Source organism: Chiloscyllium plagiosum, unplaced genomic scaffold (assembly GCF_037043375.1).
Source record: "Chiloscyllium plagiosum isolate Xiang-an unplaced genomic scaffold, Cpla_swu_hap1 HiC_scaffold_30, whole genome shotgun sequence".
NCBI classification, from domain to species: Eukaryota; Metazoa; Chordata; class Chondrichthyes; order Orectolobiformes; family Hemiscylliidae; genus Chiloscyllium; species Chiloscyllium plagiosum.
The window spans coordinates 31,324,730-31,352,046 of record NW_028270168.1 but is presented as its reverse complement, the minus strand read 5'-3'; the positions used below and the strand labels follow the sequence as shown (position 1 = coordinate 31,352,046).

At 35.9% G+C, this 27,317-nt stretch overlaps 1 protein-coding gene across 1 annotated transcript in view; it reads left to right on the top strand.

The window, feature by feature from the left end:
* LOC122563694 (microtubule-actin cross-linking factor 1) overlaps positions 1-24,013 on the top strand; it is a 536,485-nt gene extending 512,472 nt beyond the window's left edge. The window contains 6 exon segments of the mRNA XM_087976866.1: positions 1,627-1,644; positions 5,416-5,533; positions 15,977-16,188; positions 18,091-18,192; positions 20,836-20,944; positions 22,890-24,013. Coding sequence (XP_087832992.1) covers positions 1,627-1,644; positions 5,416-5,533; positions 15,977-16,188; positions 18,091-18,192; positions 20,836-20,944; positions 22,890-23,137 — 807 coding nt within the window. The 3' untranslated portion in view covers positions 23,138-24,013.
* Positions 24,014-27,317: the final 3,304 nt, after the last annotated feature.

Below are 27,317 nucleotides of genomic sequence, written 5' to 3'. Positions count from 1 at the left end.
ACTGAACAATCTCTGCTAACTGATAGATAACATTTCTTTTAGCATTGAGGAGTTTAGCAACGTCCTTAAGATTTGTTATTTGGTTGTTTTGAGTAAACTTACTCGAAAGACCAAAAATATAAAGCAAAACCAGAGGTGTAAACCCATAGTAAATTCACCTAATTCCAAAGTGAAGTTTAAAAAAAAAAAATCCCTGGCGAGGTGATGTTGTGCAAGGTTTGCTGCAGCATGTGCTGCATCCCCCAGAACACTGCAAATTATCTGCCATTACTCTGGAGCAGAAAGTTTCCCATTTATCATTTGAAATATTTAAACTCCTGCATCAAAATTTAGAAATTCTGTGCATGTTTAAGCCAGGCAGGGTTGTAGCAACGTGACCAGGATTCTGTGACTAAATCTAAACAGTTTCTATCAGCCTCTTTCCATACTTTTATAAACTGCTAGAAAGCATTTAATTAGAACTGAATTAGGCATCTGATTATTTCTCTAATTGTAGAATAGTGAAACTTTGCTTGATATTATTTCAGAATATCACAAATATATTCCTGTATTGAATTGTGAGGCATCACTTTGTCAAACCAATTGCTATTAAACAATCACATTAATGTGTTCACACAGTCCCTACTGGGGTGAATACATCTTCCAACCACAAACTTTCTGTTCATGGATATTTATTGTTAGAAAGAGTGAGAATTTCCAGTGCTAAGGGCTTATTCAAAAGCAGATATGTAGGATATATTTATTTTTAAGAGGAAATCATTGTAAATGATCAGTTTTTTATATTCATTTGTGGAATATGGACATCAAAGGATGGCCAGCATTTGCCCTTCCCTGAGAAGATGGTGGTGAGTTGCATCATAATTCGTTTGTATCTCAACCAGTCTGTACCTGAATATAGGTGTTAAAAAAAGTTCCACTGATCCATTTTATTATGGACATTTGTTTAACTTGCTAGAATTCTTTAAACAACAGGTGGTTGGCTGCCACATATTTTGCTTCCTCGTCCAACTGCAAGATCACTTATACTGTACTTTGCCTGGTCAGCAAAGCATCTGTTTCATTGAGGTTCAGAAGAGGATGGAAAGAAAGCACTATTGCTCATTTACGTGTCACAAATTTCTAAAGCTGCAGCTGAAGATAACTCAAGTTAAGCCTAAGAGGAAATAATAGCCAAAAAATATTTTATTTTTGTCACATTGATTGTACAGCATTATCTAGGTTCCTGAGAAGAAGAAAAAGCAAAAGCATCATCAACCACATAAGAAGTAACTGGCTTTCAGTTTGTTCATTCAAGAACAACACTGATTATTGAATATGGCAAATTTATGTCAAAACAAACTCATTAAGAGAGCCTCATTGAAAACAGGTTTAAAATGTTCAGTTGCAATTTATGCAGTCAAGCTATTCTCGATAGAATAAGTTTGGTTAAAATTAATGTTCATAATTGAAGTTAGAATGGGGAAATGAATTTTTTTATTGCTATATGTCTAATCATTTGGAGTACTGTATTGTACTGTATACTGGTGCATATATCCCATTGCAATGAAATTTTACTTTTGAATGTGCTTAATGTGTATCTCTAAAAGTCTTCTCTCTTTTTGTTCACATTTCTTTTGCTGGATGTAGTTCTTCCTAGGAAATCAGGTACTGTGCACTCAATGTGCTAAGAAATATGACACGTGCTGTGAATGTCCACTATGATCTGCATGTGAATGGTTCTTTCTGTCTTCCACAGAGCACCAAGAAAATTTCTGTTAACCATTCCAAATAATTGGTGAAAACCAAATATAATCCATGTGATTACTTATTTCATAAAAAGTAAAAAAAAATGAAACATTTAAATAATGTCATTAAATAAATTACTAGTGCAGAGATTTTCTTTGTGCCAGAAAACTGCATGCTGGCCACAATATTTTGGTCTACCCCTACCTTCACCATTTAATCATCGTACTGAAGCAACCTGTTTGGTGTTTCAGATTGGTGTGAATAAATACTTAACACCATTTTAAATCTTTTTAAGAACTGTAAATTCAGTTGAGAAACAAACATTGTATTTTTCATATTAAACAATTACATTTAATAGCAGCATCAATACTTAGGAAGCAATTAATCAGTGACACAGTTGGTTGTATCTAAAACATTTTTGATAATAGAGAGAATTTTCAGTAACATTCATAGCTTTAATCTGTGGGAGATCTGGTACATTATTGTGTTCTGGTTGATCAATTTGTGGTGTTACTCCCAGGAACTTGTTGACTGACTGATAAATGCAATCCACACTGCATGCATGAATTTTTTGAGGGCAGATGAATAAGAAGTTAGGTGTCATCTAAGATTGTTAGATTAATTTTGTAAAATTCTATTATTCGATCTTCATGTATACAAAAGAAACTATATCGCACAGTGTTTGGCTTAGTTGTGAGGATCACACCTTTCAACAATGTACAACACAATTATGCCAGCATTTCAGATAATTTTCAAAGATTTTATTTTAAGACAAATTCAGCAATTTGAATTTGACATGTATGTCATTTATGGAGGAGTTTCAAAATGTTGAATTCTAAAATTTTCCAAAGTTGCAACAGTAAATGTTTATATTTATCAGAACTCCCTCTTGGGGTAGTCTATCGCACCTTTGTATGATCTTAGTATCTTTGTATAGTTACACAAATGATAACTATTCAGGAACACTGTGTGATGTTTAATCAGAGAATATCTTGCTACCAGATTTATTCAGTGAGACGAAATATAAAGGAATCCATGTGGGTATTTATTTGGCTATTAGAAATAACTACATTCAGTTGTGCACAATTGCAAAATGTCTGTATCTTAATATGCATGGATTGTAGGAGTGATCAATTTGTAGTCTAATGTTTGCATCAGTCTGGTGACATGCCTTTACCCTGAGACAGATTGCTTACCAATACATTAATTAACTTGATAGCAAATCACCAATTTGCATGCCATTTTGTAAGCAGTAGAGATGTGACAGTTATTCCTTGATAAACATATAATTATTTAAAGATTTATTTGGTAATGAATTCTGTTTCATTCCCAAAAAAAATCATATTTAAAATTGTTCCTGTGATAATTCTTGCATAGTTTACATTTGGATCTGTTAATTTATATACCATTTCACCTATTTTGTTTCTGAACATAATTGTCTGGTCATGAATTTATGTACATTATCTCCAAAGAACAGTAAGTTTGCCTTATCTTAAAAGAGAAATGTAGTTGAAGTCTACGCATAACCCACAATTATTTTAAATAACTGTTGCATCTCTGCTAATCGCATTAAGGTTCAGTGGGATCTGTCTTGGGAGAAATAGTTTTCATTTATTGCATATAGTAAAACAAATCCATGGGCATTGTTAATTCCTTATTGTTTGAACATTTATAGAATAACTTAATAGGTGATTATTGAAATTCTTTCATGCCTTTTGAAAGGCTTCCAATTCATTAGGCTTGCCTGGGTATGTTAGTTACTTTAATATTTTTCTGACATGGAAGAATGTCAGTAATTGCTTATTCTCTCAACTATATGTTTTATTATATGGGCTATTTATAAAGTACATATTTAAGAAATCATGCAAATATCATTTAATATTTTGATAGTTGTTTGAATTTGCCCTTTCCTTGAAGATTAAATTTGGATAGTTTATGTATAAGCAGAATCCTCTGCCAGTTGTCAATGGTATTTCCATGGGAAATCAAAATTGCATTCAGCTTAGGTTCTGCACCCCTTGAAATTAAACTTCTGAAGAACTTTGCTGCATCATCAAAGTTGTTTTTGTATGAAGAAAAATTATGTGCAAGGTTTTATAATGCAGTGGATGAAAGGAGACATGATGTCATCACAAATGGCAGTAAAATGCAGGGTTGCTAGTTCAATTTGTGTGGAGCACACTGGCTCACAAATTAACACATGAGAGAACTGTGTTTGTAAGTAACTTGTAAGTAAATTTAGATTTATTATTTAATGGTTCACAATGGAAGCATTACCATTCTATGTATCTTGTTCCTGCACCTCTAAAATAATAATTTATTCTGGTAAGCACTGGTGCAATTCTTATTTAAGCCCATATAATAAAAAAAAGTTGATTATCTTAGTCCTTCCATTAGTACAAATATACAATTACTACCTGCAGTGCAAGGTTTATTTTGGGATGCATTCAAGGTTACAAATAAAACCTGCTTCCTTATAAATTAATCAAATCCGTGAGGTCATAAACGTGGATGAACTTATTTGCCATAATGGCCCTCGTGTGAAATGAACCACTGGTAAGTCAATTAAATGGATTAAACCAGCATTGCACTGTTACTCATAATGAAGCAAATGAAATTATATCAAAGAACAACTCCATTGTAATTAATCCGGAAATTAATCCTTTAAAAGCCAAATGTTCTTATCAAAGTCATGAATATTTAACATGTTAACTTCGACTATTTCTTTGTTTCTAAACTGTGCAAACTTTGTAGGACAGTTTTCAGTAGTTATATATTGTGAAGGATGCAAAAACCAAATCATACACAGTTAAATTTTGACAGTAGTAAAGGGATTTTCACTCTAAGGTACAGCTGCTGGTTTAAATCATTAATTTATATATGGATTAACCCATAATTTGACATAATGGAATGTTTATTTCATTGATTTTAAAATTTTACAAAAGTTTCCCATGGCCAGTTTCAAGCTCCAATCACCTTGTTTTTCCTCTAGCAAATTATTTTTAAAACTGTTTCACCATTTTTAGCTTAGGTCTAGTGTTGGACTAGTTATTAAGTTTAAAACAAAATCACTCAGCTCAATGCACTGAGTCAGCTTGAACAACATTGGCATAGGGCATCCTTTTCCTAGTTAAATGAGAGGGGGAAAATGCATAATAGGTGGAAATTGGCTCATGGGAACCTGAAATGTGTCAATTAAGACAAAGTACTAGAAATACTCAAATAAAAACTAAAAACTGTTGATGCTGGAAATCTGAAACAAAAATAGAAAGTGCTGGAGAAATTCAGATCTGGCTGCATTCAAATAGAGAAAAATAGTTAGCATTTCAAACCCAGTTCGGTCAGGTTCTGATCATTACCAGACTCATAGTATTCTTCTGTCTACAGGTGCTTTCAGGCCTGCTGAGTTTCTCCAGCACTTCCTCATTTTGTATATTGAAGATACTCAGCTGGCCTCACAGCATCAAAAAGATTATGCTTCAGAACTGAAATTCTAGCAGTTCAGAAGGATTGTATTCAGCTCAAAATGTTGACTTTGTCTCTCCCTTCATAGATGCTGCCTGACCTGCTCAGTGTTTGTTCATTTTCTATTTTTTGTTTTCGTTTTCAGCATCTGCCATACTTTGCTTTTATTTGAGAAACTGTGGTTTCTGTGCTTCAGAATTAAGTTTCAATTTTTTGAATCTGCAGTTTGGAGATTCTCAGCAGTTGCGCCTGGTGCGTATTCTGCGAAGCACAGTAATGGTCCGTGTTGGAGGAGGCTGGATGGCATTGGATGAATTCTTAGTAAAAAATGATCCCTGCAGAGGTAAGATCAAATGAGTGTGGATGCTTATATCTCTTCTACATCTATCATTAGCTATCGCTCTTGCAACATTCTGCATTGATCTGGCATATTATTTATTTTCTACATGGCACACTATGTCCGAAGCAATTTAGAGGTAAGATGATAAACAATCGTAACAGAGTGAATAAGATACAAAGAATGCCCTTCAGTATTTGAACCTCAGATTTGAGGTGCTTTTACACTCTCTTGTCTCCCTGGAAACAAGAACGTAATTGTTTGATTTATTTTCCTGTATCTTTGCCTCTGTCAAATAAGGATGAAACTCCTATTATTGATGGGTATTTTCAGAAATTATAAGTTGTGTTTTATAACATCAGTTTTACGACTTGATTCTTGCTGATGTCATTTCAGAACTATGTAATAATGTGATATTTCACTTGTGTTTTAGTGTAAAGTTATAATAACAGTTGCAGAAAACAGACTTAGACTGACTTTGAAATTTTCCTGGAATCATGACAACATAATTTTGTATAACTTAGAGTAATTGCATCTATGTGGTACAATTAAATTTGAAATAGTAGACCTGATTGGATTTACATGCATAATTGGAAATATTACATATCACAAAAAAGGGCTTAGCCAACAGTGATGAGGACTATAGATCCTATCAAGAAGGCAAAGACAAGTTAGTGGTATGTAATAGATGTGAGGAGAAATACAGAGTAAACTCGATTATCTGAACAACATGGGTGGAGAGTATTTTGTTTAGATAATTGAATGCTGGATAACAGTTTAGCCAAGCATCGGGACCTTGCAATATTATTCGGATAATCAAAAGCTGGATAATCGAGGATCCTTTGTATGTGGATGTGCAGTCAATGGAAAGGAAAGATTGGGGCAAAAGAACAGAATAGCGGGGACTCAAAATCAGTACACTAAAAGTGAGCATGTGAGTGGATGCAGTGATTTTAATGAAAGGCTGACAAATTTTATGTTTAATAAAATAGTATTGAGAGAAAGTAAAGCAGCTAAAAAGTCGCCATAGTCTTACTAGATGCTGTGTCATCAGAGAGAGATAACTAGTGATGGTTTAACCTGAGGATCAGCACACCTCAGAAAATGAGATGGGTTAAGAAGAAAAGTCTTTCATGGTAACTCAACCGGCACGATAGCTGAACTCTCGTTGGCAAGGTTTTGCATCACAATTGAATCATCCAGCCAACTGAACTAACTAACTCCCAGGAATGATCATTTTATCCAGGGCATTGTTTAAGGCCCACATTTTATACTCTCTGTTTTCAGGCATCCAATAATAAAAATGTTATTAGAGCCACAAGGTCTACACAAAATTGTTTTGTCAGGATGGTCTCTGGAAAAGAATTGTAGTTATTAGAGAAATGAGATACTGACTATTTCCAAAAGCCTCCAGGAAATTTAGTGAGAAATATTGTAATTATGACATTTAGTAAATATGTTGTCCAGAATTTCCAAGGTATTATCAATTATCACAGTGAAGAGAAAGATTAGGGAGAAATCCTTCAAATGACAGGTTGTTGAAACATACAGCACAATAACAAAGAACATTCCATTTTTTGCAAGAGGAACAGATAAATACTTGAAACGGAAGAAAATACAGGGCCATATAGGGGGAAGGAATGGAAAGCAGAGCAGTGTATTTTACTTTAGAATACTCCTGGTAGAGAACTGACTTTGACCTAATGAACTAAATGGCTTCCTGCACTAAATTTCTCGTTGTATTTCGAAATATATATTCGATGTAAGTCACTCTATAACTCGTAAAAGAAAGTATTCAGAAATACTTTACTATTCAAATTAGGTGAAATATTAAAGTAAGGAACTAAAAGTTCTGGGATTCTGTTTTCTAACGCTCTAACACTTTATAAGCTGCTTTTATTTCCTCTGCTAAGGCTCTTACCTGTTTTATCTGTCTGATTGAAGATGATTTTCTACTTGATGCTCTTGCACATACTGCAAATCTGTGTTCCTGCACATGCTTACAAGAAAGCACAGGTATGATAGAAATCATTAGAAGTCCTACCTTTAATTAAAACAAAGTTTGCAATGGCCCTGTTCATAAGTTTTAGGGAATGGGCTCCAGAATTGATCATTTGCACACGCATCCTCTTTTGATCATCGACTACAAAGAAGTCTTTTATTTAAAGAATCATTCTCTTGTCCCTATATGACCATGCTGCTCTAATTTACCTGCTTCAGTTGAAAGATTGGGACAAATAGTTGCAGATTTCTCTACCATTGTTAGTAGAGGAATCTCAAATATTCAAACACGTGAGGCTCACTGAAAACAGCCAAATTGCCTCATTAAAATGTATATTTGGAAATGAAATTTTCAACCAAGAATATTAATGCAGATTTGATTTAATCAAATTAAGATTCAAATAAAAATTAAATATCCACATCAAACCTCTGTATCCATAACAGTTGACGGACAAGCATAAGGGTCAGAATTACTGAAATAGAAGTAGCTGTTGTTATTATCACCCTGCAAATAAAGTCTTAAATTTGATCAAGTTTATTAAACTTGGTGAGCTTGAGTTCAAGAGCCCTGGAACTCGAATGTCTGATGCCCAGGTTGTGAAATGAATGGCAACATATGGAAATGAATCTTCAATAAGAATGGTCATTAAAAAAACCTGCAAAGCAAAAGTTAAATTTAACTGGTTATTATATGTTGACAGGAAACTAAGTAGTTGAAACACTGGCTCTATGCAGCAATTGTTTTTACCCCATATTTGCTTACAAGGTCAAACTTAATTTTTTTTGCTTTCTAAGAGTATTGAGAATCTTTTATTTTCCACATTGTTGCCCAAATTAATGTCAATCATATTTTACTCTCCACTTGTCAATCTTCCTGTCTTATCCTTTTTAGATTAGATTAGATTACTTTACAGTGTGGAAACAGGCCCTTCGGCCCAACAAGTCCACGCCGACCCGCCAAAGCGCAACCCACCCATACCCCTACATTTACCCCTTACCTAACACTATGGATAATTTAGCATGGCCAATTCACCTAACCTGCACCATTTGGACTGTGGGAGGAAACCGGAGCACCCGGAGGAAACCCACGCAGACACGGGCAGAATGTGCAAACTCCACACAGTCAGTCGCCTGAGGCGGGAATTGAACCCGGGTCTCTGGCGCTGTGAGGCAGCAGTGCTAGCCACTGTGTCGCCCATCCTTCTTTGATATTTGTTTTTAGTCTTTCCAAATTATTTTTATTTCCTTTTTGAAATCTCATTAATTTTATTTTATTGATAAAACATTTGAAGATTTGCTTCCAGGTTTCGCCACATGCCACTGACACTTCTGTTGGATTCTCTCCTATAAAGTAAATGCCTCTCAATGATTGATATCAGATGTTCAACCTGACAGGCTTCTCCTATAGATCCCTGGCAGAGCACCTAGGAGTTCCAGGATACCACATTGCTCAGAGTCTTCTGAGTCTTTTTAACTGATAATTTAAAATCTAAGCCTATTTTGATCAGCATGGTTCAAAAAGAAAAGGAATTTATTTATGAAAAAATTGTTAATGTTAACATGTGCAAGTTCACCAAGTAAATGATACTGCTATTCTTTTCCAATCAGTCTGTCTAATTGAGTTTCAGATTTTCGTGTCATTTCCTTCTAGTTCATCATCAGGGGAATAAATTGTTACGTTCGGAATCGAATTCTTCGATTTCAAATCAGTCTCCAATAGGTTGGCAATTCTTCTCTGTCCAACTTTTCTTTCCCTCCTCTCCTCCCTGTGAATGGCTTTGGCTTTGTTTTTTTTTCAGCCACATTGATAGACTGATCTTTTGCACACAGTACCACAGCCAGGTTCTCAGAATTCACTATTTTAATTACTGACTTTAACTTATGATAATTTACATAGTCCTAAATTTGAACTCTGATCAAGTAAATACGCAATTTTTATTTGGATTTGGATTTTGATTTAAGACTGAGCAGGAATCAAGAAACAAAGTTGATTCCATTAAAAGTTTCATCTAAAGAAAGGTTTGAAATGCTAGTTGGCATCAGTTAATGTAAAATGGGAACATAAATCAGGCAGCACTTTTCCAAAATAGATAAAGATATTGTGGAATAGCTTACCAGAGCAGTGTTTGGGTGTAAGGGCTGATTGTAAATCCTAAAGTGACAAGGTGTTTGGTCAGAAAGCTCAAGTTTCTATGTAAATAAATGTTAATATTTGATAAGTTCAAATACATTATCTATAGAGTGCCCAGCTTTATAACACCTGAGTCAAACAGTTGGATGGCTTACATTGTCCAGACATTATCCAAAATTGCATTTCCAGATTCAGGTGGGAGTTTCTTAATACACCTTGCATCTTCTATGAATTATCCTCAATCACAAGAAAAGAGTGTCCTGAGGTGGTTTTATTTTTATTTTCCAAATTACCATACAAAAGAACAAATGACACTGAAGTCAGTGGAGTGGTGGACAATGTGGAAGAATGTCGCAGGGGGACTTGGATAAACTGCAACATTGAGCTAAGAAGTGGCAAATAGAGTTCAATGCAGATAAATGTGAGGTGATTCATTTTGGGAAGAATAACAGGAAGGCAGAATACTGGGTCAGTGGAAAGATTTTTGGTAGTGTGGATGTGCAGAGAGATCTTGGTGCCCATGTACATAGATCCGTGAAAGTTGCCATCTAGGGTGATAGTGCTGTTAGGAGGAGAAAGTGAGTCTGCAGATGCTGGAGATCAAAGTTGAAACTTTATTGCTGGAACAGCACAGCAGGTCAGGCAGCATCCAGGGAACAGGAGATTCGACGTTTCGGGCACAGGCCCTTCTTCAGGAATGAGCAGAGAGTGTTCAGCAGGAGAAGATAAAAGGTAGGGAGGAGGGACTTGGAGGAGGGGAGTTGGAAATGTGATAGTGCTGTTAAGAAGGCATGCCGTGTGTCAGGTTTTGTTGGTAGAGGGACTGAGTTCTGAAGCCATGATGTTACGCTAGTGTGGCCTCACTTGGAATATTGTCTGTTCTGGTTGCCCCATTACAGGAAGGATGTGGAAGCATTGGAAAAGGTGCAGAGGAGATTTACCAGGATATTGTTTGGTCTGGAGGGAAGGTGCTATGTGGAAAGACTGAGGGACTTGGGTCTGTTCTCCTGGAGAGAAGGCTAAGAGGGTGTTTAATAGAGACCTACAAGATGATCAGAGGATTAGATAGGGTGCACAGTGAGAGTCTTTTTCCTAGGATGATGACGTTGGCTTGTACGAGGGGGACATAGCTGCAAGTTGGGGGGTGATAGATTTAAGACAGATGTCAGAGGCAGGTTCTTTATTCAGATTGATACGGGTGTGGAATGCCCTGCCTGCCAGTGTAGTTAACTCAACCACATTAGGGGCATTTAAACAGTCCTTGGAGAAACATATGGATGATGATGAGATAGCGTTGGGGAATGGGCTTAGATTATTTCACAGGTCGGTGCAACGTCGAGAGCAGGGGCCTGTTCTGCGCTGTACTGTTCTATGTTCTAATATAAAAAGCATACTATTCACTTGGGATTTGCTGAATAATATGCTTTCATTAAGTTTTCTTGTCTTATAAATAATTGTGACAGCCATTTTTTAAAAATGTGAATATTGTTTTATTTATAGAGACGGACTGAAACATAAATTATTTCCAAATGCCTTCCTTCATCCAGTCCTTAGGCAAAGTAAAATGGGTGTGCTATTTCTGGGAGAAATAAGTAACACAATTATTTACTGTGCGGGAAGTACTTTTGGCTTCAATCCCAATCATAAGACTATGGATGAGGAAAGGTGCAAGTTATAAAATCAAATATGGATTGGTTATTGAGTGATTCATGGAGCCAGGCTATACCTGTACTGTGTGCTATGTCAAATGCACTAATTCCAAATTGCATGAAAAACTGCTCTACGTTTGTTCTGTTTCACTGAAGCCATCTAAAGCTAAACATACTTCTGTACTTCCTTTGGAGTGGGTCCAAGATAACCTTAATAGCTTTTCTTCATAAAGCTAAGTAACCTCTGCATTAAGTTATCCTTCAGACCATCTGGGAATGTTTTATGGTTCAGCATAGTGACCTTGAAATGGAGTTTTATGGCTAATATTTCCGATGATAATGCTTCACGTATGCTGGCATTTAATAATCTGTCCTAATTTGTTACATGTTTACAGAGGTATAATTAGGGGATTAAATTAAGCCTGAAATTGTTTTAAAAAAAGAGTTTTCAGGTTACACTGTCTGCCCCTCTAGTGATCAGTTCAGATAAATAATGTTAAGGAAGGGCAAGAAACAAATGAAACAAATTTAAATTGAGGGTGAAATATGTTAGCCCTGATTTTGCAGTTATAATGATTCTGAAACTTAAGTGTTTTCCATTAATCCAATTGTGAAACAGACATTGACTTCTGACAACTGTACCTGCAGTTAATTTTGGTAGTCCTGAAGTTTCTAGAATGGATTCTTGCTCCTCCATAAGTCATGCCATTTGAGTTCTAATTGCAAGCATTGCAATCAGAAATCATTAAATTGACATGGACTTTTTTGCTTACACTATTATTCCCTTTAAAAAAATTAGTTGCATTTAATTGCCAAGGCATATTTTTAATAGCAAACCAAATCATAATTATTGCTGAACTACCTTTCTGCCTGACAAACTAAGTTTATATTTGTGAAATATCAAATTTCTCCATCCATGATTAAACATTTGTAGGTCTTTTAAAATAAAAACATTCTCCATAGCAACACTTCAGCCAACTTGCCAACCAGTCAACATTCTTTTTCCTGTAGTGTAAACTCTTGTATTTGTTTTAAAATTGTTTGTTCTGATGAGTGCAGACAAAAAGCTTCAGCAGCATGGTCCTGTCTTTAGCAATATTTTACATTTTAAAAAGTACTATTTGAAGCAAATGGCATTTCTGTTTCCAGCTTAATCCCACGTGTGTCCCAATCTTTCTTCTGATTTGTCAAATTACTTTTTAAAAAGGGTTAAAACCTGCTTTTCACTTCCTGGTTGCCATCTGTCAGAACTTATCCATGTTATTGGCTGCTTAGCCTGCTTGGTGCCATCACTGTTGCTGGATGCAAGAGGTTCCCGATAGCTTGTACCAGAATTAAATCAAAGTTTAGAAAGTTGAAATCTAGCCTACAGAGATCACTGGATCTTTCAGGCAAGTTTCTACAAGGTCAGCACTGAGTGCCCCCACTTTGCTGCTGACTGCAAAATCCAGGTACATAACAGAATTTTGTTGAGTATGTCTCAACTGCTCCAGAGCTGTGTAACATCATCTATGAGCAGATTGATTGGTTTTAAAAAATATAAAAAATAAAGCTGACCCACACACTGTGGCATGCTTTTTTTTTGGAAAAAAAAACAACTCCGAAGGCCTCCAGTGGCACAGTGCCTCTGAGCGAGGAGACTGGTGTTCAAGTTCCACTGGCTCCAGGAATGTATGTCATAACATCTCTGAGCAGGTTATTTAGAAATATCTAGAAATAGTTCATAAAACAGACTCAAGGGCATCTTTTAGTGCAGTGCTAGTATCTTTACTTCTGAGTTATGAGGCCTGAGTTCATGTTCCATCTGCTTCAGAGGTATGTAATAACATCTCTGCGCAAGTTGATTACAAAACAAAGAACACACCCATAAATAAATAAATTAATTAATTAATTAATTAAATAAATGGGTAGAAACCGACAGACAATAAAGCAGACCCAGGGATGAGCTGTCTGTCTCCGTCTGGAACTCGCCTATGGACCCCATGAGTAGTGGCTGTTTTTGGTGTTCAACAATAAGTGATATTCCGTTCTACTCAGACTTTCTAAGTTGTTACACTCAATTTGAAATATTTCTTTTGCTTTAAATCTAATCATACAGATGCCAACCCAGAAGCAAAGTGCTGGACTTTTTTTTTAATGGAAGCTGATTTTGGTAACAATTAATTTGACTTGGATTGACAACATCACCTCGCATCTTCGACAATCTAATAAGTTGTGATGATAATTTAGTTTCCTTTTCTAAAATCTGCTATGCAACCAATTGATGTCAGTGACTGGTTGATTTGGAAAGGTGAAATAAAGAGAAATTCAACACCAGCTTCTACTGAACACTTGAATTCTGAGCCATTTTTGTTTGAACACTGCTAAGGTTACCACAGGGCAGCACAAAATCTCACTTAGGCTGAAGGTAAAACTATCTCCTGCAGATCTGCTCACAATAGGCATTCCTTTTCACTAACTATCATTCAGTTAGCAGAACATTTTGTGACTCAGTAATGCACCCTATCAACAGAGGATGGGTATCTTTTGAGCCAGAAATAACTTGCCTATGCAAAGACACCTTTTCTAAAAAAAAAATAGTAAATAATTTATTTATTAAGCATTGTTTTAAAAATTTGAGATTTGTTTTGCTTTGAGAATTCATTTATACACACCTTACCCATCTCTTTATCATACTGCTCTTTTACATACTCAGAACACATGGTCTTCTAAATGGAATGCATCGCTTATATTGAAATATCCTCACTTAGCTCCTGAAGTTTCTGTTCATTATCTACATATTGCAAACTCCAGTTTTTAGTGTAACTGCCACTTTTACTTAGTCAAACTTTCATACTCTTGCTTTCTAACAAGCAAATGTCAAAAGAATTTTGCAGTTTTGGTGATAAATATTTGTTACTTTGTATTTTGTCCAAATCATCTTGATTCAATCAAGTTCTTTATTTCTTTGATTCTTCTTCATTTGTGTTTGAATATTCAGTCACCAGAAATACTGAACCAAAACCATCGGTTTTGTAATTGAGCCAGAATCTGCTCGTCGGCATCCACTTAAATTGATCGTGCCATTGCTACACTTAACATTTTTCTCATAATGTAATATCACATAGAAAATTTGCCTCTGAGATTATTAGCAGCTCCCAATTCCTAGTCTTCTGAGCTATATTCCTGGCCATTCCTTAGATACTGTTTGACTGCACAGATTACATCTCTGTGCCATCAGAGCCTTCAATTAGAGTCATAGAGATGTACAGCATGGAAACAGACCCTTCGGCCCAACCCGTCCATGCCAATCAGCTATCCCAATCCAATCTAGTCCCACCTGCCAACACCTGGCCCATATTCCTCCAAACCCTTCCTATTCATATACCCATCTAAATGCCTCTTAAATATTGCAATTGTACCAGCCTCCACCACTTCCTCTGGCAGCTCACTCCATACCCGTACCACCCTCTCTGTGAAAACGTTGCCCCTTAGGTCTCTTATATCTTTCCCCTCTCACCCTAAACCTACGCCCTCTGGTTCTGGACTCCCTGACCCCAGGGAAAAGAATTTGCCTATTTACCCTATCCATGCCTCCATAATGAATCTTGACTTTGTGATAATCTAGATAGTTATGAAATGTCACTAATTTTGCCATTTAATTGTGATCAGTTTATTTGACAACAAAATACATACACAAAAACTATTTCACTAATTGTTTTCAGATTTTGTGTATATATGCAATCTTAAAAGCTGTAGATCACTGTTAGTTATAGATTCTGGTTTTTGTCATGCCCTCGCTTGTTAATTTATGAAATATTTTTCATTGCTGTTAGTTTTTTTACTCTTTACAATATTAGTTTAATTCAATAAGCTGATAAAACTTGAGCTCAAAGAAATGAACACATACATTACTATTCTGAAGGAGCTCGTGATCTTTAAGTTCATTCTCTTTGAAGAAAACTCTGAGAAAGGACCATACAAAATCTATTAAAGCACTTCAGCTGATTGCAGAATTGTAACCTGGGGGCAAACATCTTTTTCTAAACGGTTAATAAAATTTCTGATAATCAGGGTCACAACTTATCTCACTTGATACTGTTTTTAAGAAGTGTATATGTTTTCTGATTTATCCTTATTTCGTATTCTTGCCTCCAGCTGAGAAGGTGGTTCAATCCAGGTTATGGACATCTCTTGAATTCCCAGAATGTTGCTTTGTGATCAAATGAGAGAAGTGCATGTAGCATGGCAAAATTGAAATGTAAACTTGGCTTTCCACCTATTCATCAGGATACTGTTTCTACAAATATTTCAACCATTATCACATCCAATGCTGTAATAAATTGGCATATCTAGCAATTGATTTTAATCATGAGCTAAAGACTGATTTGGTGGGAGAAGAGAAGTAGCAACAAGATAACCGAACCTTTACAGATGTATATTATGTTATCTGTCTTAGTTCATAAATATTGTTAAAATCCATTGCAGTGGAAAAACAAAGTTAATGAAAGTTTTGCATGATCAGTAGTTTCCTTATCATTTACATCCATTAATTTTATATTTGCTGTTCCGTTTTCTGATATGTCATGTCAATTGCTGATTTCACAGATATCTGTTTTGAATGGACTTGTTTGGCTCTTTCTCCTTAAAGTGCTATATAAATTGCAGTATCAATGTACTTTTTTTCAGCAAGGGGACGAACCAACTTAGAACTGCGGGAGAAATTTATCTTACCAGAAGGAGCCTCTCAGGGTATGGCTGCCTTCAGATTGAAGGGACGTAAATCTAAACCTTCTTCCAGGGCTGCATCTCCAACTCGCTCAAGCTCCAGTGCCAGCCACAGTAACCATAGTTGTACCTCCATGCCATCGTCACCTGCAACTCCAGCCAGTGGAAACAGAGTAAGCATTTTAGTTTTATACTGCTATAGTGTTTTAATATTAATTCATCAGTTGTAGTTGGAACAGTTTGAAAGCTGGCAACCATCCGACTCGCAACAAGATAAAATTTTAATATCTATTATTTACATGCTGGCTGCATTTTTAAGTAAGAACATGGTGCCAGTAAAATACTATCACTACAGCTGTAGACAGTGTCATGAGAGCATTAAAGATAGTTGACAGTTGTGCCAATATTTGTACAATGGGTATAATTTGAGATCCACAAAAGAAGAAATATTTTCTTTGCAGAAACCTTGAAACTGAAAGCACTTTTACTGTTTTTTGTGGAATATGTATAATAAGTACAATAAAAAGATCTAATTGGTCTCACATGCTAATACCATTTGTAGAGTAACCAGGGTATCTCTAAGACCTTCGAACACAGGCAAAAATAGCAAAATGTCAAGCTTACCTGTTTAACTTAATTTAAAGCATCATGGAGAAGAGCAAGTAATGCAAAAGACATTCAAGTCATTAATGAAAATGGCATGTAACATTTTTGTTAATATATTCACTGCTCTTTTTCCACTGCCATTTCATGATAAATTCATTTGACTTTTTAAAGCTATGAAGAATTGATGAATCACTAGACAGTAGAGCAGGATGACATGATGGCTCAGTGGTTAGCACTGCTGCCTTACAGCGCCAGGAACCCAGCTTCGATTCCAGCCTCTGGTGACTGTGTAAACTCCACACAGACATTCTCCCCGTGTCTGTGTGGGTTTCCTCTGGGTGCTCCAATTTCCTCCCACAATCCAAAGATGTGCAGGTCAGGTGAATTGGCCGTGATAAATTGCCCATAGTGTTAGGTGCATTAGTCAGGGAGAAGTGGGTCTGGGTGGATACTCCTCAGAGCATCATTGTAGACCTGTTAGGCCAAAGGGCCTGTTTCCGCACTGTAGGGAATCTAATCTAACCTAATCTAAAATGGCCTCAAAACAATTATGGAACTGGAAACTAATTGTGATGATGTCATTACTGAGACATCTATTGTTGCATAATTGAAACCATTTCAAGAAACTGGGATGATAACGCAGCATCAGGACAACAAAATCCTACCATTGTCATTCTGTAAAACAATTTAAAGTGTTGTTCATTACTAATATTTCATAAACACAAGAGCAGTTCATGCGTCTACCATGTCAATATTCAATCCCATGCCATTTCATTTTGTTGCATTCATTTTTAAATGATGATGTCACCCTTACACCGAACAAGAATGTATGTTTGAAATAATGAGAGTTCAGCAGATGCAGGGCAAATCCAAGTCTGAACTGCAGCTGTTTGAATCCACATTTTAATTCCCCTGTCCATTTTCTTCCACTGCAATTTTCTATTTCTTTTTGAGCCACAATATTAGTGAAGTTTCTTCTGATAAGAAAAAAAGTGAAGTATCGTATTTATCTAACAAGTAACTAAATTTACCCATAATGACTTGTACAAAAGCATGTTCCTAATGCAAATACTCAAAAATGATTGTTGATTTATGTTTTGTTTGAAGTGATCAGAGTTTTGATAAATGAGTGTCTTTTTGAATACATGAAGATCCTTTGATATTGTTTAATAATGAGAATAACAAAAAGCATCTTGTTCAGTGTTTTATAAAGGTGTACATTATCCTTGAAATTTGTCAATTTGTTCTCATAGTTTCACATGTTTCAGTTATTACAGTTTTCATTTACCTTTGTTTATTATTTACAATTTTTACCATTTCATTGTTTGAAGTTAACTTTCTGTTAACATTTGCCCTATCCCTTCCTGTTCTCTTACCTATCCTTTTAAACCCTTTTTCTTTCACCATCCATTGTCCATTTTGTTTTTAATCTGCTCTCCCTCCTTCCTACCCTCCTCTCCATCTCACAGACCTTCACCCGTTGTTATGACAAACCTTGGTTGACAAACAGTAAAGCCTCTACTCCCACTAAGTGCCTAGACTCCCATGTGTTCCAGATCCCGAGCATTGAGGTACAGTATAAACCATCAAGAGCTAATAGCCAGAGGCAATTGACGTTTTACAGAGCAGTGGTCAGTGAGTGGTGCTTGTTCCCCAGTTAACCAAAGTACAGTTTGGTGTACTTTCAAGAAGTGGGTGATGTGTTTACTAAATTTTACTGTTATTTGAAAATGGTATTTAGTAATTGTCAATGTATAGTATCTTCAAATAGATGTTTTAAAATTCAGGTGCTAGGTATTACAATTCAAAAACAATATAAAATAGACCTAGGAATAATAGTTTATGCATAAACTATCTAAACCCAACATCTTTGGGGGAAAAAAGACTGTTCCACAGTTTTGTGCGCTTTTTCACTAAACCTCTCAAACAAATTTGTTAAGATGATTTTTTTCATTAGTTTTAGTCTTTCTATTATTCAGCCTTATGATATTAAGAGTGGTTACCAATCAGAAGTGTTACTTCCAGATGTGGTTTGAGAAAAAGAAACAAATGAAAGAAAATTGTGCTTATTACCCTCTCCATCACAGTCCCTCCTCTCCCCCGCTGTGCAATCAATTTTCATTTTTCTTAAAAAGACAAAAATAATGAAAATATGGAATTAATAATGTCTGCTAGATATTTATCAACAGCACTAATAAAATTTTAATATTTTCATATATGATCCTGAATTCCTTTTACTACTTGGCAATAAATATTCTCAACTACCTGAATAGATTTTCTATTCCAGAATGAAGTCAACTGCGTCCATCCAAATTAAAATCTTTTGTCTATTTACTTTGGAAAATTGGTGCTAATTATATTAATGATACTGGGGATGTATCAGATAGTGCCCTAAAGCTAAGAATAGTTTATAGTCTGCAGTATTTTTGGTAGAGATTTGTGGGGAAGAAGAAAGTGTCCCATCTTACCTTATTAAAACACATTTCCTGGTAACTGATCAAGGAGCATGGTATTGGCAATGATCAAACGGAGATCCCTGCTTGAACAGCTTGATGCTTACAGCTGAAAAAAGTAGCAAGAGATGAGATAGGGTCATGGGTAAAAAAAGGCTCCTCTGGAGAAAATTTGAGAGTATTGAGAAGAGAATTGGAGATGACTGCCTGACATGGTGGAGTTACTGAAAGTTAAGCACTGAATGCATTCTCTGAAGTCTGACTATTTTTAAACCTACCACCACCTTCTATTAGGGAGCAGGTTCACTGACATTTTACCATTGCTCTGTCACAAACTATGCTTTTAACATGTTTGTTCCACAAGCTATATGCTGCATATGCTTTAACATGTGGAAATTGGAAGGCTTTAACTCAGCATAGTTCCATATAGTAGAGTGTTTTCCTGACTTGATATTTCTGAAATATTTTCACTAATTCTCACTGCAGAGCAATCAGACTGAATGATACTTTTCAGATTGAGGTACAGGAGTAATTGTGATATTTTCAACATCTGCTTAGGATTCATCATCACAGTCATTTATATTTGTATGGGCTCGTAATTTGTATCAATATGTATATTGGAGTCCGATTGATGGAATGTTGCTGCCTGCAATTTTGTTTCTGTGTTTCTGGACTTCTTTTTAATCTGAAAAATTTCATGTGATTGCTCTTCAGGATAAATTTGTGTGCCAGAATTTACACCACAATCTAGAACCACCAGTTGTATATGTTTCTGTTTGTTAAACATATAGTACTTGAAAATCTTTAATTGTCAAATTCTTAGGTACTTGACATTCTTGGGCATGACCTATGTCACTATATATTAATACAGCAGCTTTAATACATAGTCAGAATGGCTGTTAAACACTTTGGGACAATGTAGTGAATGTCATTATTTACACGTTAAAGTCCCACTGTAGATAAATAGCAAATTTGTCTGTTTTGGAGTTGTGGAATAAGTACTGGAAGTATACCTGCTTCTCTTCCATGGAATCTTTTGAGTAGACAGAACCTAAAATGAGCACTTCACCTGAAAGGCAATGCAAAGTTCCCTCAATACTGCACTGATGTATCATCTTTCTTTGACCTTGTCCTTTCTTTGATTTTAATCCCATTACCTTCAATTTTAGAAACAAAGATCACACTCATTCATTGTCATGTTTATAAAAAATATCTGTGGACTCCTCAGATGGGACAGTCAATGTAAGACAAACCCAACAGCGAGCACAACAACCTTTTATTGTTTGGAACTGACTTTGCATTATATTAGCCACTAATGTGACAGTTTTTAGCGTAAGTTTTGTTTAATATTCTCTGCACTTTCTGATCTTTCTGCTTGGTGAGTGGATCAAGTTTTAAATTAAATCTTTGTGTAAATTTTCATCATTTAGTTTTATTATTTTGGACTAGAGCTTTGAAATATGTCAGGAAGGTTTCATTAGTCTGTATATGTGTATGTGGTGTGGTACTTCAGCTGAATAGACCAACAGCACCCCAAGTTAGGTTGATTGTTGTAGCAGTGATTTCCTGAATCCCCACCTGAAAGTTTGCCCCATCTTTGAATAAATTTTATTATTCAGTATCTGAATCCATTTGTAAATCATTAGAAAGTAATGTAATGTTCAATTATGTATGATGTGGATCTATTTGCATTTTATTTTTTACTGCTGTTTAGTCAACTTTCTCTTGGCATTTAAAAAGAGAATTTGTAATTTAAATCAGGTGACACCTACACAGGGGAGTAAACTCAGACGACCAAGCTACCACTCCAGTAAAGCATCGCTCACTGGAGACAATGGCAACACATCTGCCACTAAATCCAGCAAAACTGGTGAGTTCTAAAGTATGTGATGAAACTAATCATGGGCTTAGTTACAGAGTAAAAATGGTGTTCCTCTCTGGTGAGTGGATGGGAATTGCCCCTAAATCATTTGGTGTTTGTCATAGTGGATTTGGAAAGTTCCGAAAGATTTAAGGTGCAAGATTATTTTTGTTGATACTCTGGTGATGAACCCTTCATTCACAATGTCGATGTTCTTTTTCACTTAAAGCATTTGAAATTGATCTTGCATGTACATGTAAATATTTTATATATTACTGTTTCATATGACTGTGTGCTAATGTAACAAAATATACTCTGCAGAACTAGCCAGCAGATGACCTCATTCATGTATTCAGATAAATTGTTCTACAGACAGCAGAATTTGGAAGATGAGAATAACAAAATAGTTGTATAGCATGTTTTCTGTTCCTATGTTTTTTTTTACTTCACTTGCCTGTCCCCTTTTATCTTCTATCGCCTTAATCACAGTTAGACTTACCAGTTGTGTTGTTAATAATTTCTAAAAACTCTTACATCTATTTGGTTCCCTTTTTCCATTATTCCTATCTTTCCTCATGCCTGCAGAACTCATCTTGTTCATAAAACCACAACTAAACCTTGATTCCATTTCACTTCCTCCAAGAGCCTATTCTAGTCAGGCTCCTAGATCCAACAATACAAGCGGATGTGTCTGGCAATCTGCACAGTCTCATGTCCTTGTTTCTACTTTACTGTTTTGCCCAGTAAAACATGTCATTCTTGGGTCTAACTCCTACTTCTAAGTCGAAGAGAAGGAATTGACCATTTCTGGTACACAATTAAATTTGTCATCAGTTGCCTGATCTGGCTGAACAACAGGTTTATTGTCATCTGTCAACATTGGGATCATCTTGTAGAGCAAAGTACCCCATTTTTCCATCCACTGTCGACTTGAACAAAAGTGAGAAGCTCAGAATTTCTTAGACGCTAAGTTTGAGATCTTCTGTTCAGTTGTCAATGCTGCTCCATCTTGTGCACAAAGCCAAACCCCCCTCAGAGCTGCATTTAATCTATTTTTCAGTTTCACTTCCATCTTGCCTCACACCCAAAGAGCTCACCTTGATCATAAAACCACCACAAAATCTCATTTTTGCTGAAATACTGAGCACCTAAATTCCCTTTCTGACCTCCATGCTAGCTTATCTCCAGTAGTACCGTCTTCTCTTTCATAAGTGTCATCAACTTTTCCTTTCCTCCAAGACTGATTCTAATTCCCTATTATAGCTGGGAGCTACTATATCCCCTCCATCTTCCCTTTGCTCTCAAATCCTTGAACATGGTTTCTTCTCCGATTCACATTGGTCTCTCAACAGGCTTTCACCCTGCAAGATCTGAGTCACCTCCAGTCAATGTTGTGATTAACATCCTCAATGACTGCAACCTAGCACGATTTTACTCCTCTCTTCTTTCTATTGCTGTGTTCTTTGTCATCATCCTTCAGTGCTTTGGCCTAACTTGTTTATCCATTCTGCCAGAAAGTGGTCCAAATAGGAATTATTTGAAATAGAGTCATAGAGATGAACAGCATAGAAACAGACCTTTTCGGTCCAATTCGTCCATGCCAACCAGATATCCTAACCAAATCTATCTCAATTTCCAGCACTTGGCCCATATCCCTCTTAAACCCTTCCTATTCATATACCTATCCAGATGCCTTTTAAATGCAGTACCCCTAGTGGAAATAGGTTTATTGGGATTTCTAGAGATATTCCTGTGAATATTGTTTTAGAATTCTTATATCCAAGCCACGAACTCCTACTGAAACAATATTTGGAAGGGGAAAACTGAAAACAATTTATAATTCTTAAGACAAAGAAAAAGTGTTGCAGAAGACACCACTTTTGAGTGCAGGGCAAGGCCAGCATTTATAGCAACTTATGATAACTTTGTGTTTATTTGACTTTGTCATCCACAGATTCTAAAAGGACCCCAAGTAGGCCAACGAGTCGAGCTGGGAGTCGTGCTGGCAGCAGAGCAAACAGTCGGCGTGGCAGTGATGCTTCAGATTTTGACCTTTTGGAAACACAGTCAATGTGTTCAGATATTTCTGAATCCAGCACAGCAGGATCCCAAGCAAGCTCAAGAAAAAGTTCTGCAAAACCTTCGAAAATCCCAACACCTTCAAAGAAAACCACCCCAAAAAACACAAGCACCAGAAGATAATGTAAATAATATGGTGGATTAGTCACTTATCTCACACACACACACATCCACACTTACACGCCCTCTTTTTGAAGCCACCAGATGTATGATATTCTACAAAAAAAGTACTGTTGTCACCATTATAAAAGATTAATTGTGGTCTGATGCTGCCTTATCATTGTACCTTATCTGTTTTTTTTTTGTTTTTGTAAGTTAAAAGTTTTTTCATGTGAATATTTATGTAGATAAAACATCCATATTTTGTTCCCATGACCTCTGTGTCTGAGGGAAGTGAGAATGCTTTTAAAAAGAAAGGAAATTTAAATGTGTTCATGTTCTATTGAAGATTTGAACTACTGCTTTTTTAAAAAAAAACAAACTTGCATTTACAAAACAACCCTTCAAAAGAAAACTTGCTGTGTAAGCAAGACAAATGCTGCAGTGTTTGTTAGAAATCACGGATACCTCACGGAGTATTTAAAGTGGGAAAAAAAAATGGAGCGATGTACAGTTTTACTTATTTTTAAGATTGTTCATTTTTTGCCTGCTGAAAGTTACGCAAATAATTATGACAAAAAGTGCACATGCAAGTTGTAAAAGACAATTGTTATCTTGTAAGCAGTATAAAGGACACTTTAATAGCAGCTGATGATTATTATGTTGGGCCACACCAGCAGTTGCTAGCGAGGCCTTTCTCTCACTTTTTTATGCTGCTTTTGTTCATTTGAACTGACCACTGGGGCTACATGAGCAGCTGTATTTATATTCTATTGATATCTAGTCTGACCATGTCGCTGTGTGAATCTTAACAGAAATTGTACCAATGAGTCAAACATTCATTTTTTGTATTCAAAAGCAAATGTTCTTTCAATAACTTAAAAAAAAATAAGTACTGCTTCTCTTGTCTCACTGGTAATTATTCAAGTGAATTAAGATTTTTCCTGTTCCGTACATACACTTTCTACTAAGTTTGGCGCTTTACACCTTTTTTGTGACAAATCTCAGTTCAATAAGGGCAGACCATTTGGCCTAATTACTGTTTGTTACTCTAAATGATGATATAACTGATCCTAGTGTAAACATCCCATTGCACACAATTTACAAACCCATTTTACATATGTTTATCAGGTACATTTAATGTTTAAAATGCTATTACCAACCAAAAAAGTTTTTAAAAATCTATGATCATTGACATCTCTAATTGGCAACTGTGCCACATGTGGAGATGGATTGCATCTCCCAATCCAATATCACTGTCTGTTTTTCTTTAGTTGCAAAGTGGGTCATCTCTAGTAGGCTCAAGGATCAAACATAAAATTCTTCTCATCGTATTCACCATACTCAATGCATACCTGGGTCTTCAGGTACCAGCATAAGCAATGTATTAGATTATGGTTTAAACTGCTGATCAGTTTAATGCAATAGAAAATGGGCAAGTAAGTTGTGGCAATGATATTTATTTTTAGATGCAATAACTGTTTCTTTGAAGAAAATAAGCAGTCAAACCACAATACTAAATTTCATTGTGAACTAGGTTTGACTCATATACCCTGATTATTGTTTCAATGATGATTATTCAAGCGAATGAAGATTTTCCTCCTTCCATATGATGATTATCCTCCCAGTCTCTTTAGACTATGTTTATTACTTCACATTACTCAACTGGAACAAAATGGGCTCAGAAGTACCTTGGAGAACAGCCTTTAAAAATATAATTCAGCTTCAGACTGGAGAACAAAAAGGTAAGACCGTATAGCTGATTATTGATTTGGGAATAATTTTGATGTCTGGGTCTTGGGGATCAATTCTGGGAAAAGTGGGACCTATACACACCAAACGGGCTATACCTCAAGGTCGGAACAAACATCCTTCAGGGACAGTTTGCTAATGTTGTGAGAAAGGGTTTAAATTCATTTATCAAAGTGATGGGAACCAGGATATAGTATTAGAAGGAGAAACAACATGTGATAGGGTCAAGAGAAACAGAAAACATCAAAGAAATAATGAGTTATTTCATGGGAGCAGACTAAGTGAATGCAACAAATGCAATTCAGGTTTGCAAATTATGTAAGTCAAAGCATGAAGTTTTTAAAGAAAGGAAAGGTGCTTGAGCTGCAGATGGAAATATGCACACTGGAAATAATATGGCAACAAATGAGATTTCTAGATAATTGAGATACTATACATTTCTAGATACAAGAGGTTCGGAAATGAGGAAAGAAAGAAAGGGAGGAGAAGGATGATAATACAGATTAAGGAGAATGTGACTGTTTAATAGACTGTGTCCTAGAGGGCCCAAGACAGAATCTATTTGAATTCAGGTAAAAATAAACTTAAGTACAGTTATGCTAATAAGTATAGTTGATAGCCGCCACCTTTGTAGTAAAGATGTAGAGGAACAAGCTTATAGCAGAATAAACAAACAAAAGCTGACAAAACTCTACAAGTTTGGCAGCATCTGTGGAGAGAGAATCTGTTAGTTTGTAAAGTCTGGTATGACTTCTTCAGACTTCGAATGGGGAAATTAGATAGAGGTGAAAAAATATTCAGTAGTGACAATGGCAGACTTGTAAACCTGGGCGAACCCAATCTAAAAAGGATAATTAACTATGGAGGGTAGAGAGCATGCTCAATGAGGAAAAAGACATTTTTCCTGTGGAATTAGGTAAGCAATAGCAAAAACAGCCAAAAAAGAGGCAAGTTAAATGTCTCATACTCTTGATATTTCCAGTGGGTTTATCCATTTGTTCTGTGTGTTCATGTCAAATTAACAGTTTCAAAGGGCATCATACCTCTGTCAAAGGGGTTTCTGGAACTATCCAAAGAGTATCTTTACCTCCAAAGAATTCAAGTAGATCCTTTCCTGAAAAGTGGACAGTGCAGTGTGCTGTATTAAGTATTGTCCAAAAATTTCTACATTTGTTTTAATGCTTTCTTGTTTGAGATTGTCCCAGTAGGATACAATCTGGGCTAGTATTTTATTTTGCTGTTACTCTCTGGATTTTTGCGCATTTGATGGTTGATCAGGAAGGATGGTGTTGCTCAGCTTGCTTGTGCTACTAGTGGTAATTTGGGATAACTGGCTCTTGAGCCATTTCAGAAAGAAGTTAAGAATCAACAACTTTTGGAGGAAGCCTAATGTTACTTAGTGAGCCAGATGAGTTTGTATGACAATCTAATAGTTTCATGGTCTCTCTTGCCAGCTGTTATGGTAGCTCACTCTTATTGCTGGGCCTATTATTTCTGATTTTGTGATATGATTTGTGCAAATATGTTTCAAAGTTTTAATTTTGTTTGTATATTTTAGGCCTTGTTTAGTGGAAAGAAATTCTTTAGGGAATAACTTTCATTTAAATAATTGTCCACATTCGCTGCATAGGTGAGGCAGTTAAAGTATTTACCCATAGAGATCATAAACATATCAGAATTGTAGATCAGAGTTTTGACCGACTTCTCTTGAAAGATGACGTTGTATAATGAAGCCAGGTTTCTATTCACCAAGTACAATTCCAGAATTAGAATCTTCGCACTTTTTACTTCAATCATGGTACTGACTTCTATATTCTAATTTTATAGAACTCTCCTACATCTCTGCAATGTTTCTAGCGTTAGAAGACAAAGTTGTCTAATTTTTTCATCCATACCTTAAGTTTGAAGTTCTTGTATCACAAAAAAGCTTTGACCACCAACCTGACTTTCTGGAGATTCTGACACACTAATGGAAACTAGGTATAATCCAAGTTTCAGCACCTAACTGTAATGCAGTGAACATTAAAAGAACAAACAAACCACGCCCTTCTTTCAGTGCCAATTTCTGATTCCAGGCCTTCCAAAATAAAATGATTGAATATCCTCATTGTTGATAAATCGTGAAAGTTCTGACCATAAATGTTTTTCGGGATTTCCAAACCTTTTCTATTTCTGGAAACATCAAGTCTGACTCTCAGTTCCCCATCTTCCCAATTAGTCATTCCAGCTCTCAAAATGATGACTGATAGTTTACTGATATACATAAGTTTCTAAGATCCAAATTTGGTAAGAAATTAAACAAGCTTTGTTCTCATTCTTTATGTCACATAGAAACAAAGAGCAAGAGTGGACAATTCAACCGTTTGACACTGTTCCGCCATTCAATATGATTATGGCTAATCCCTCTGTCTCAATGCTGTATTCTTGTTTTCTCTCCAGACCTTTAATATCT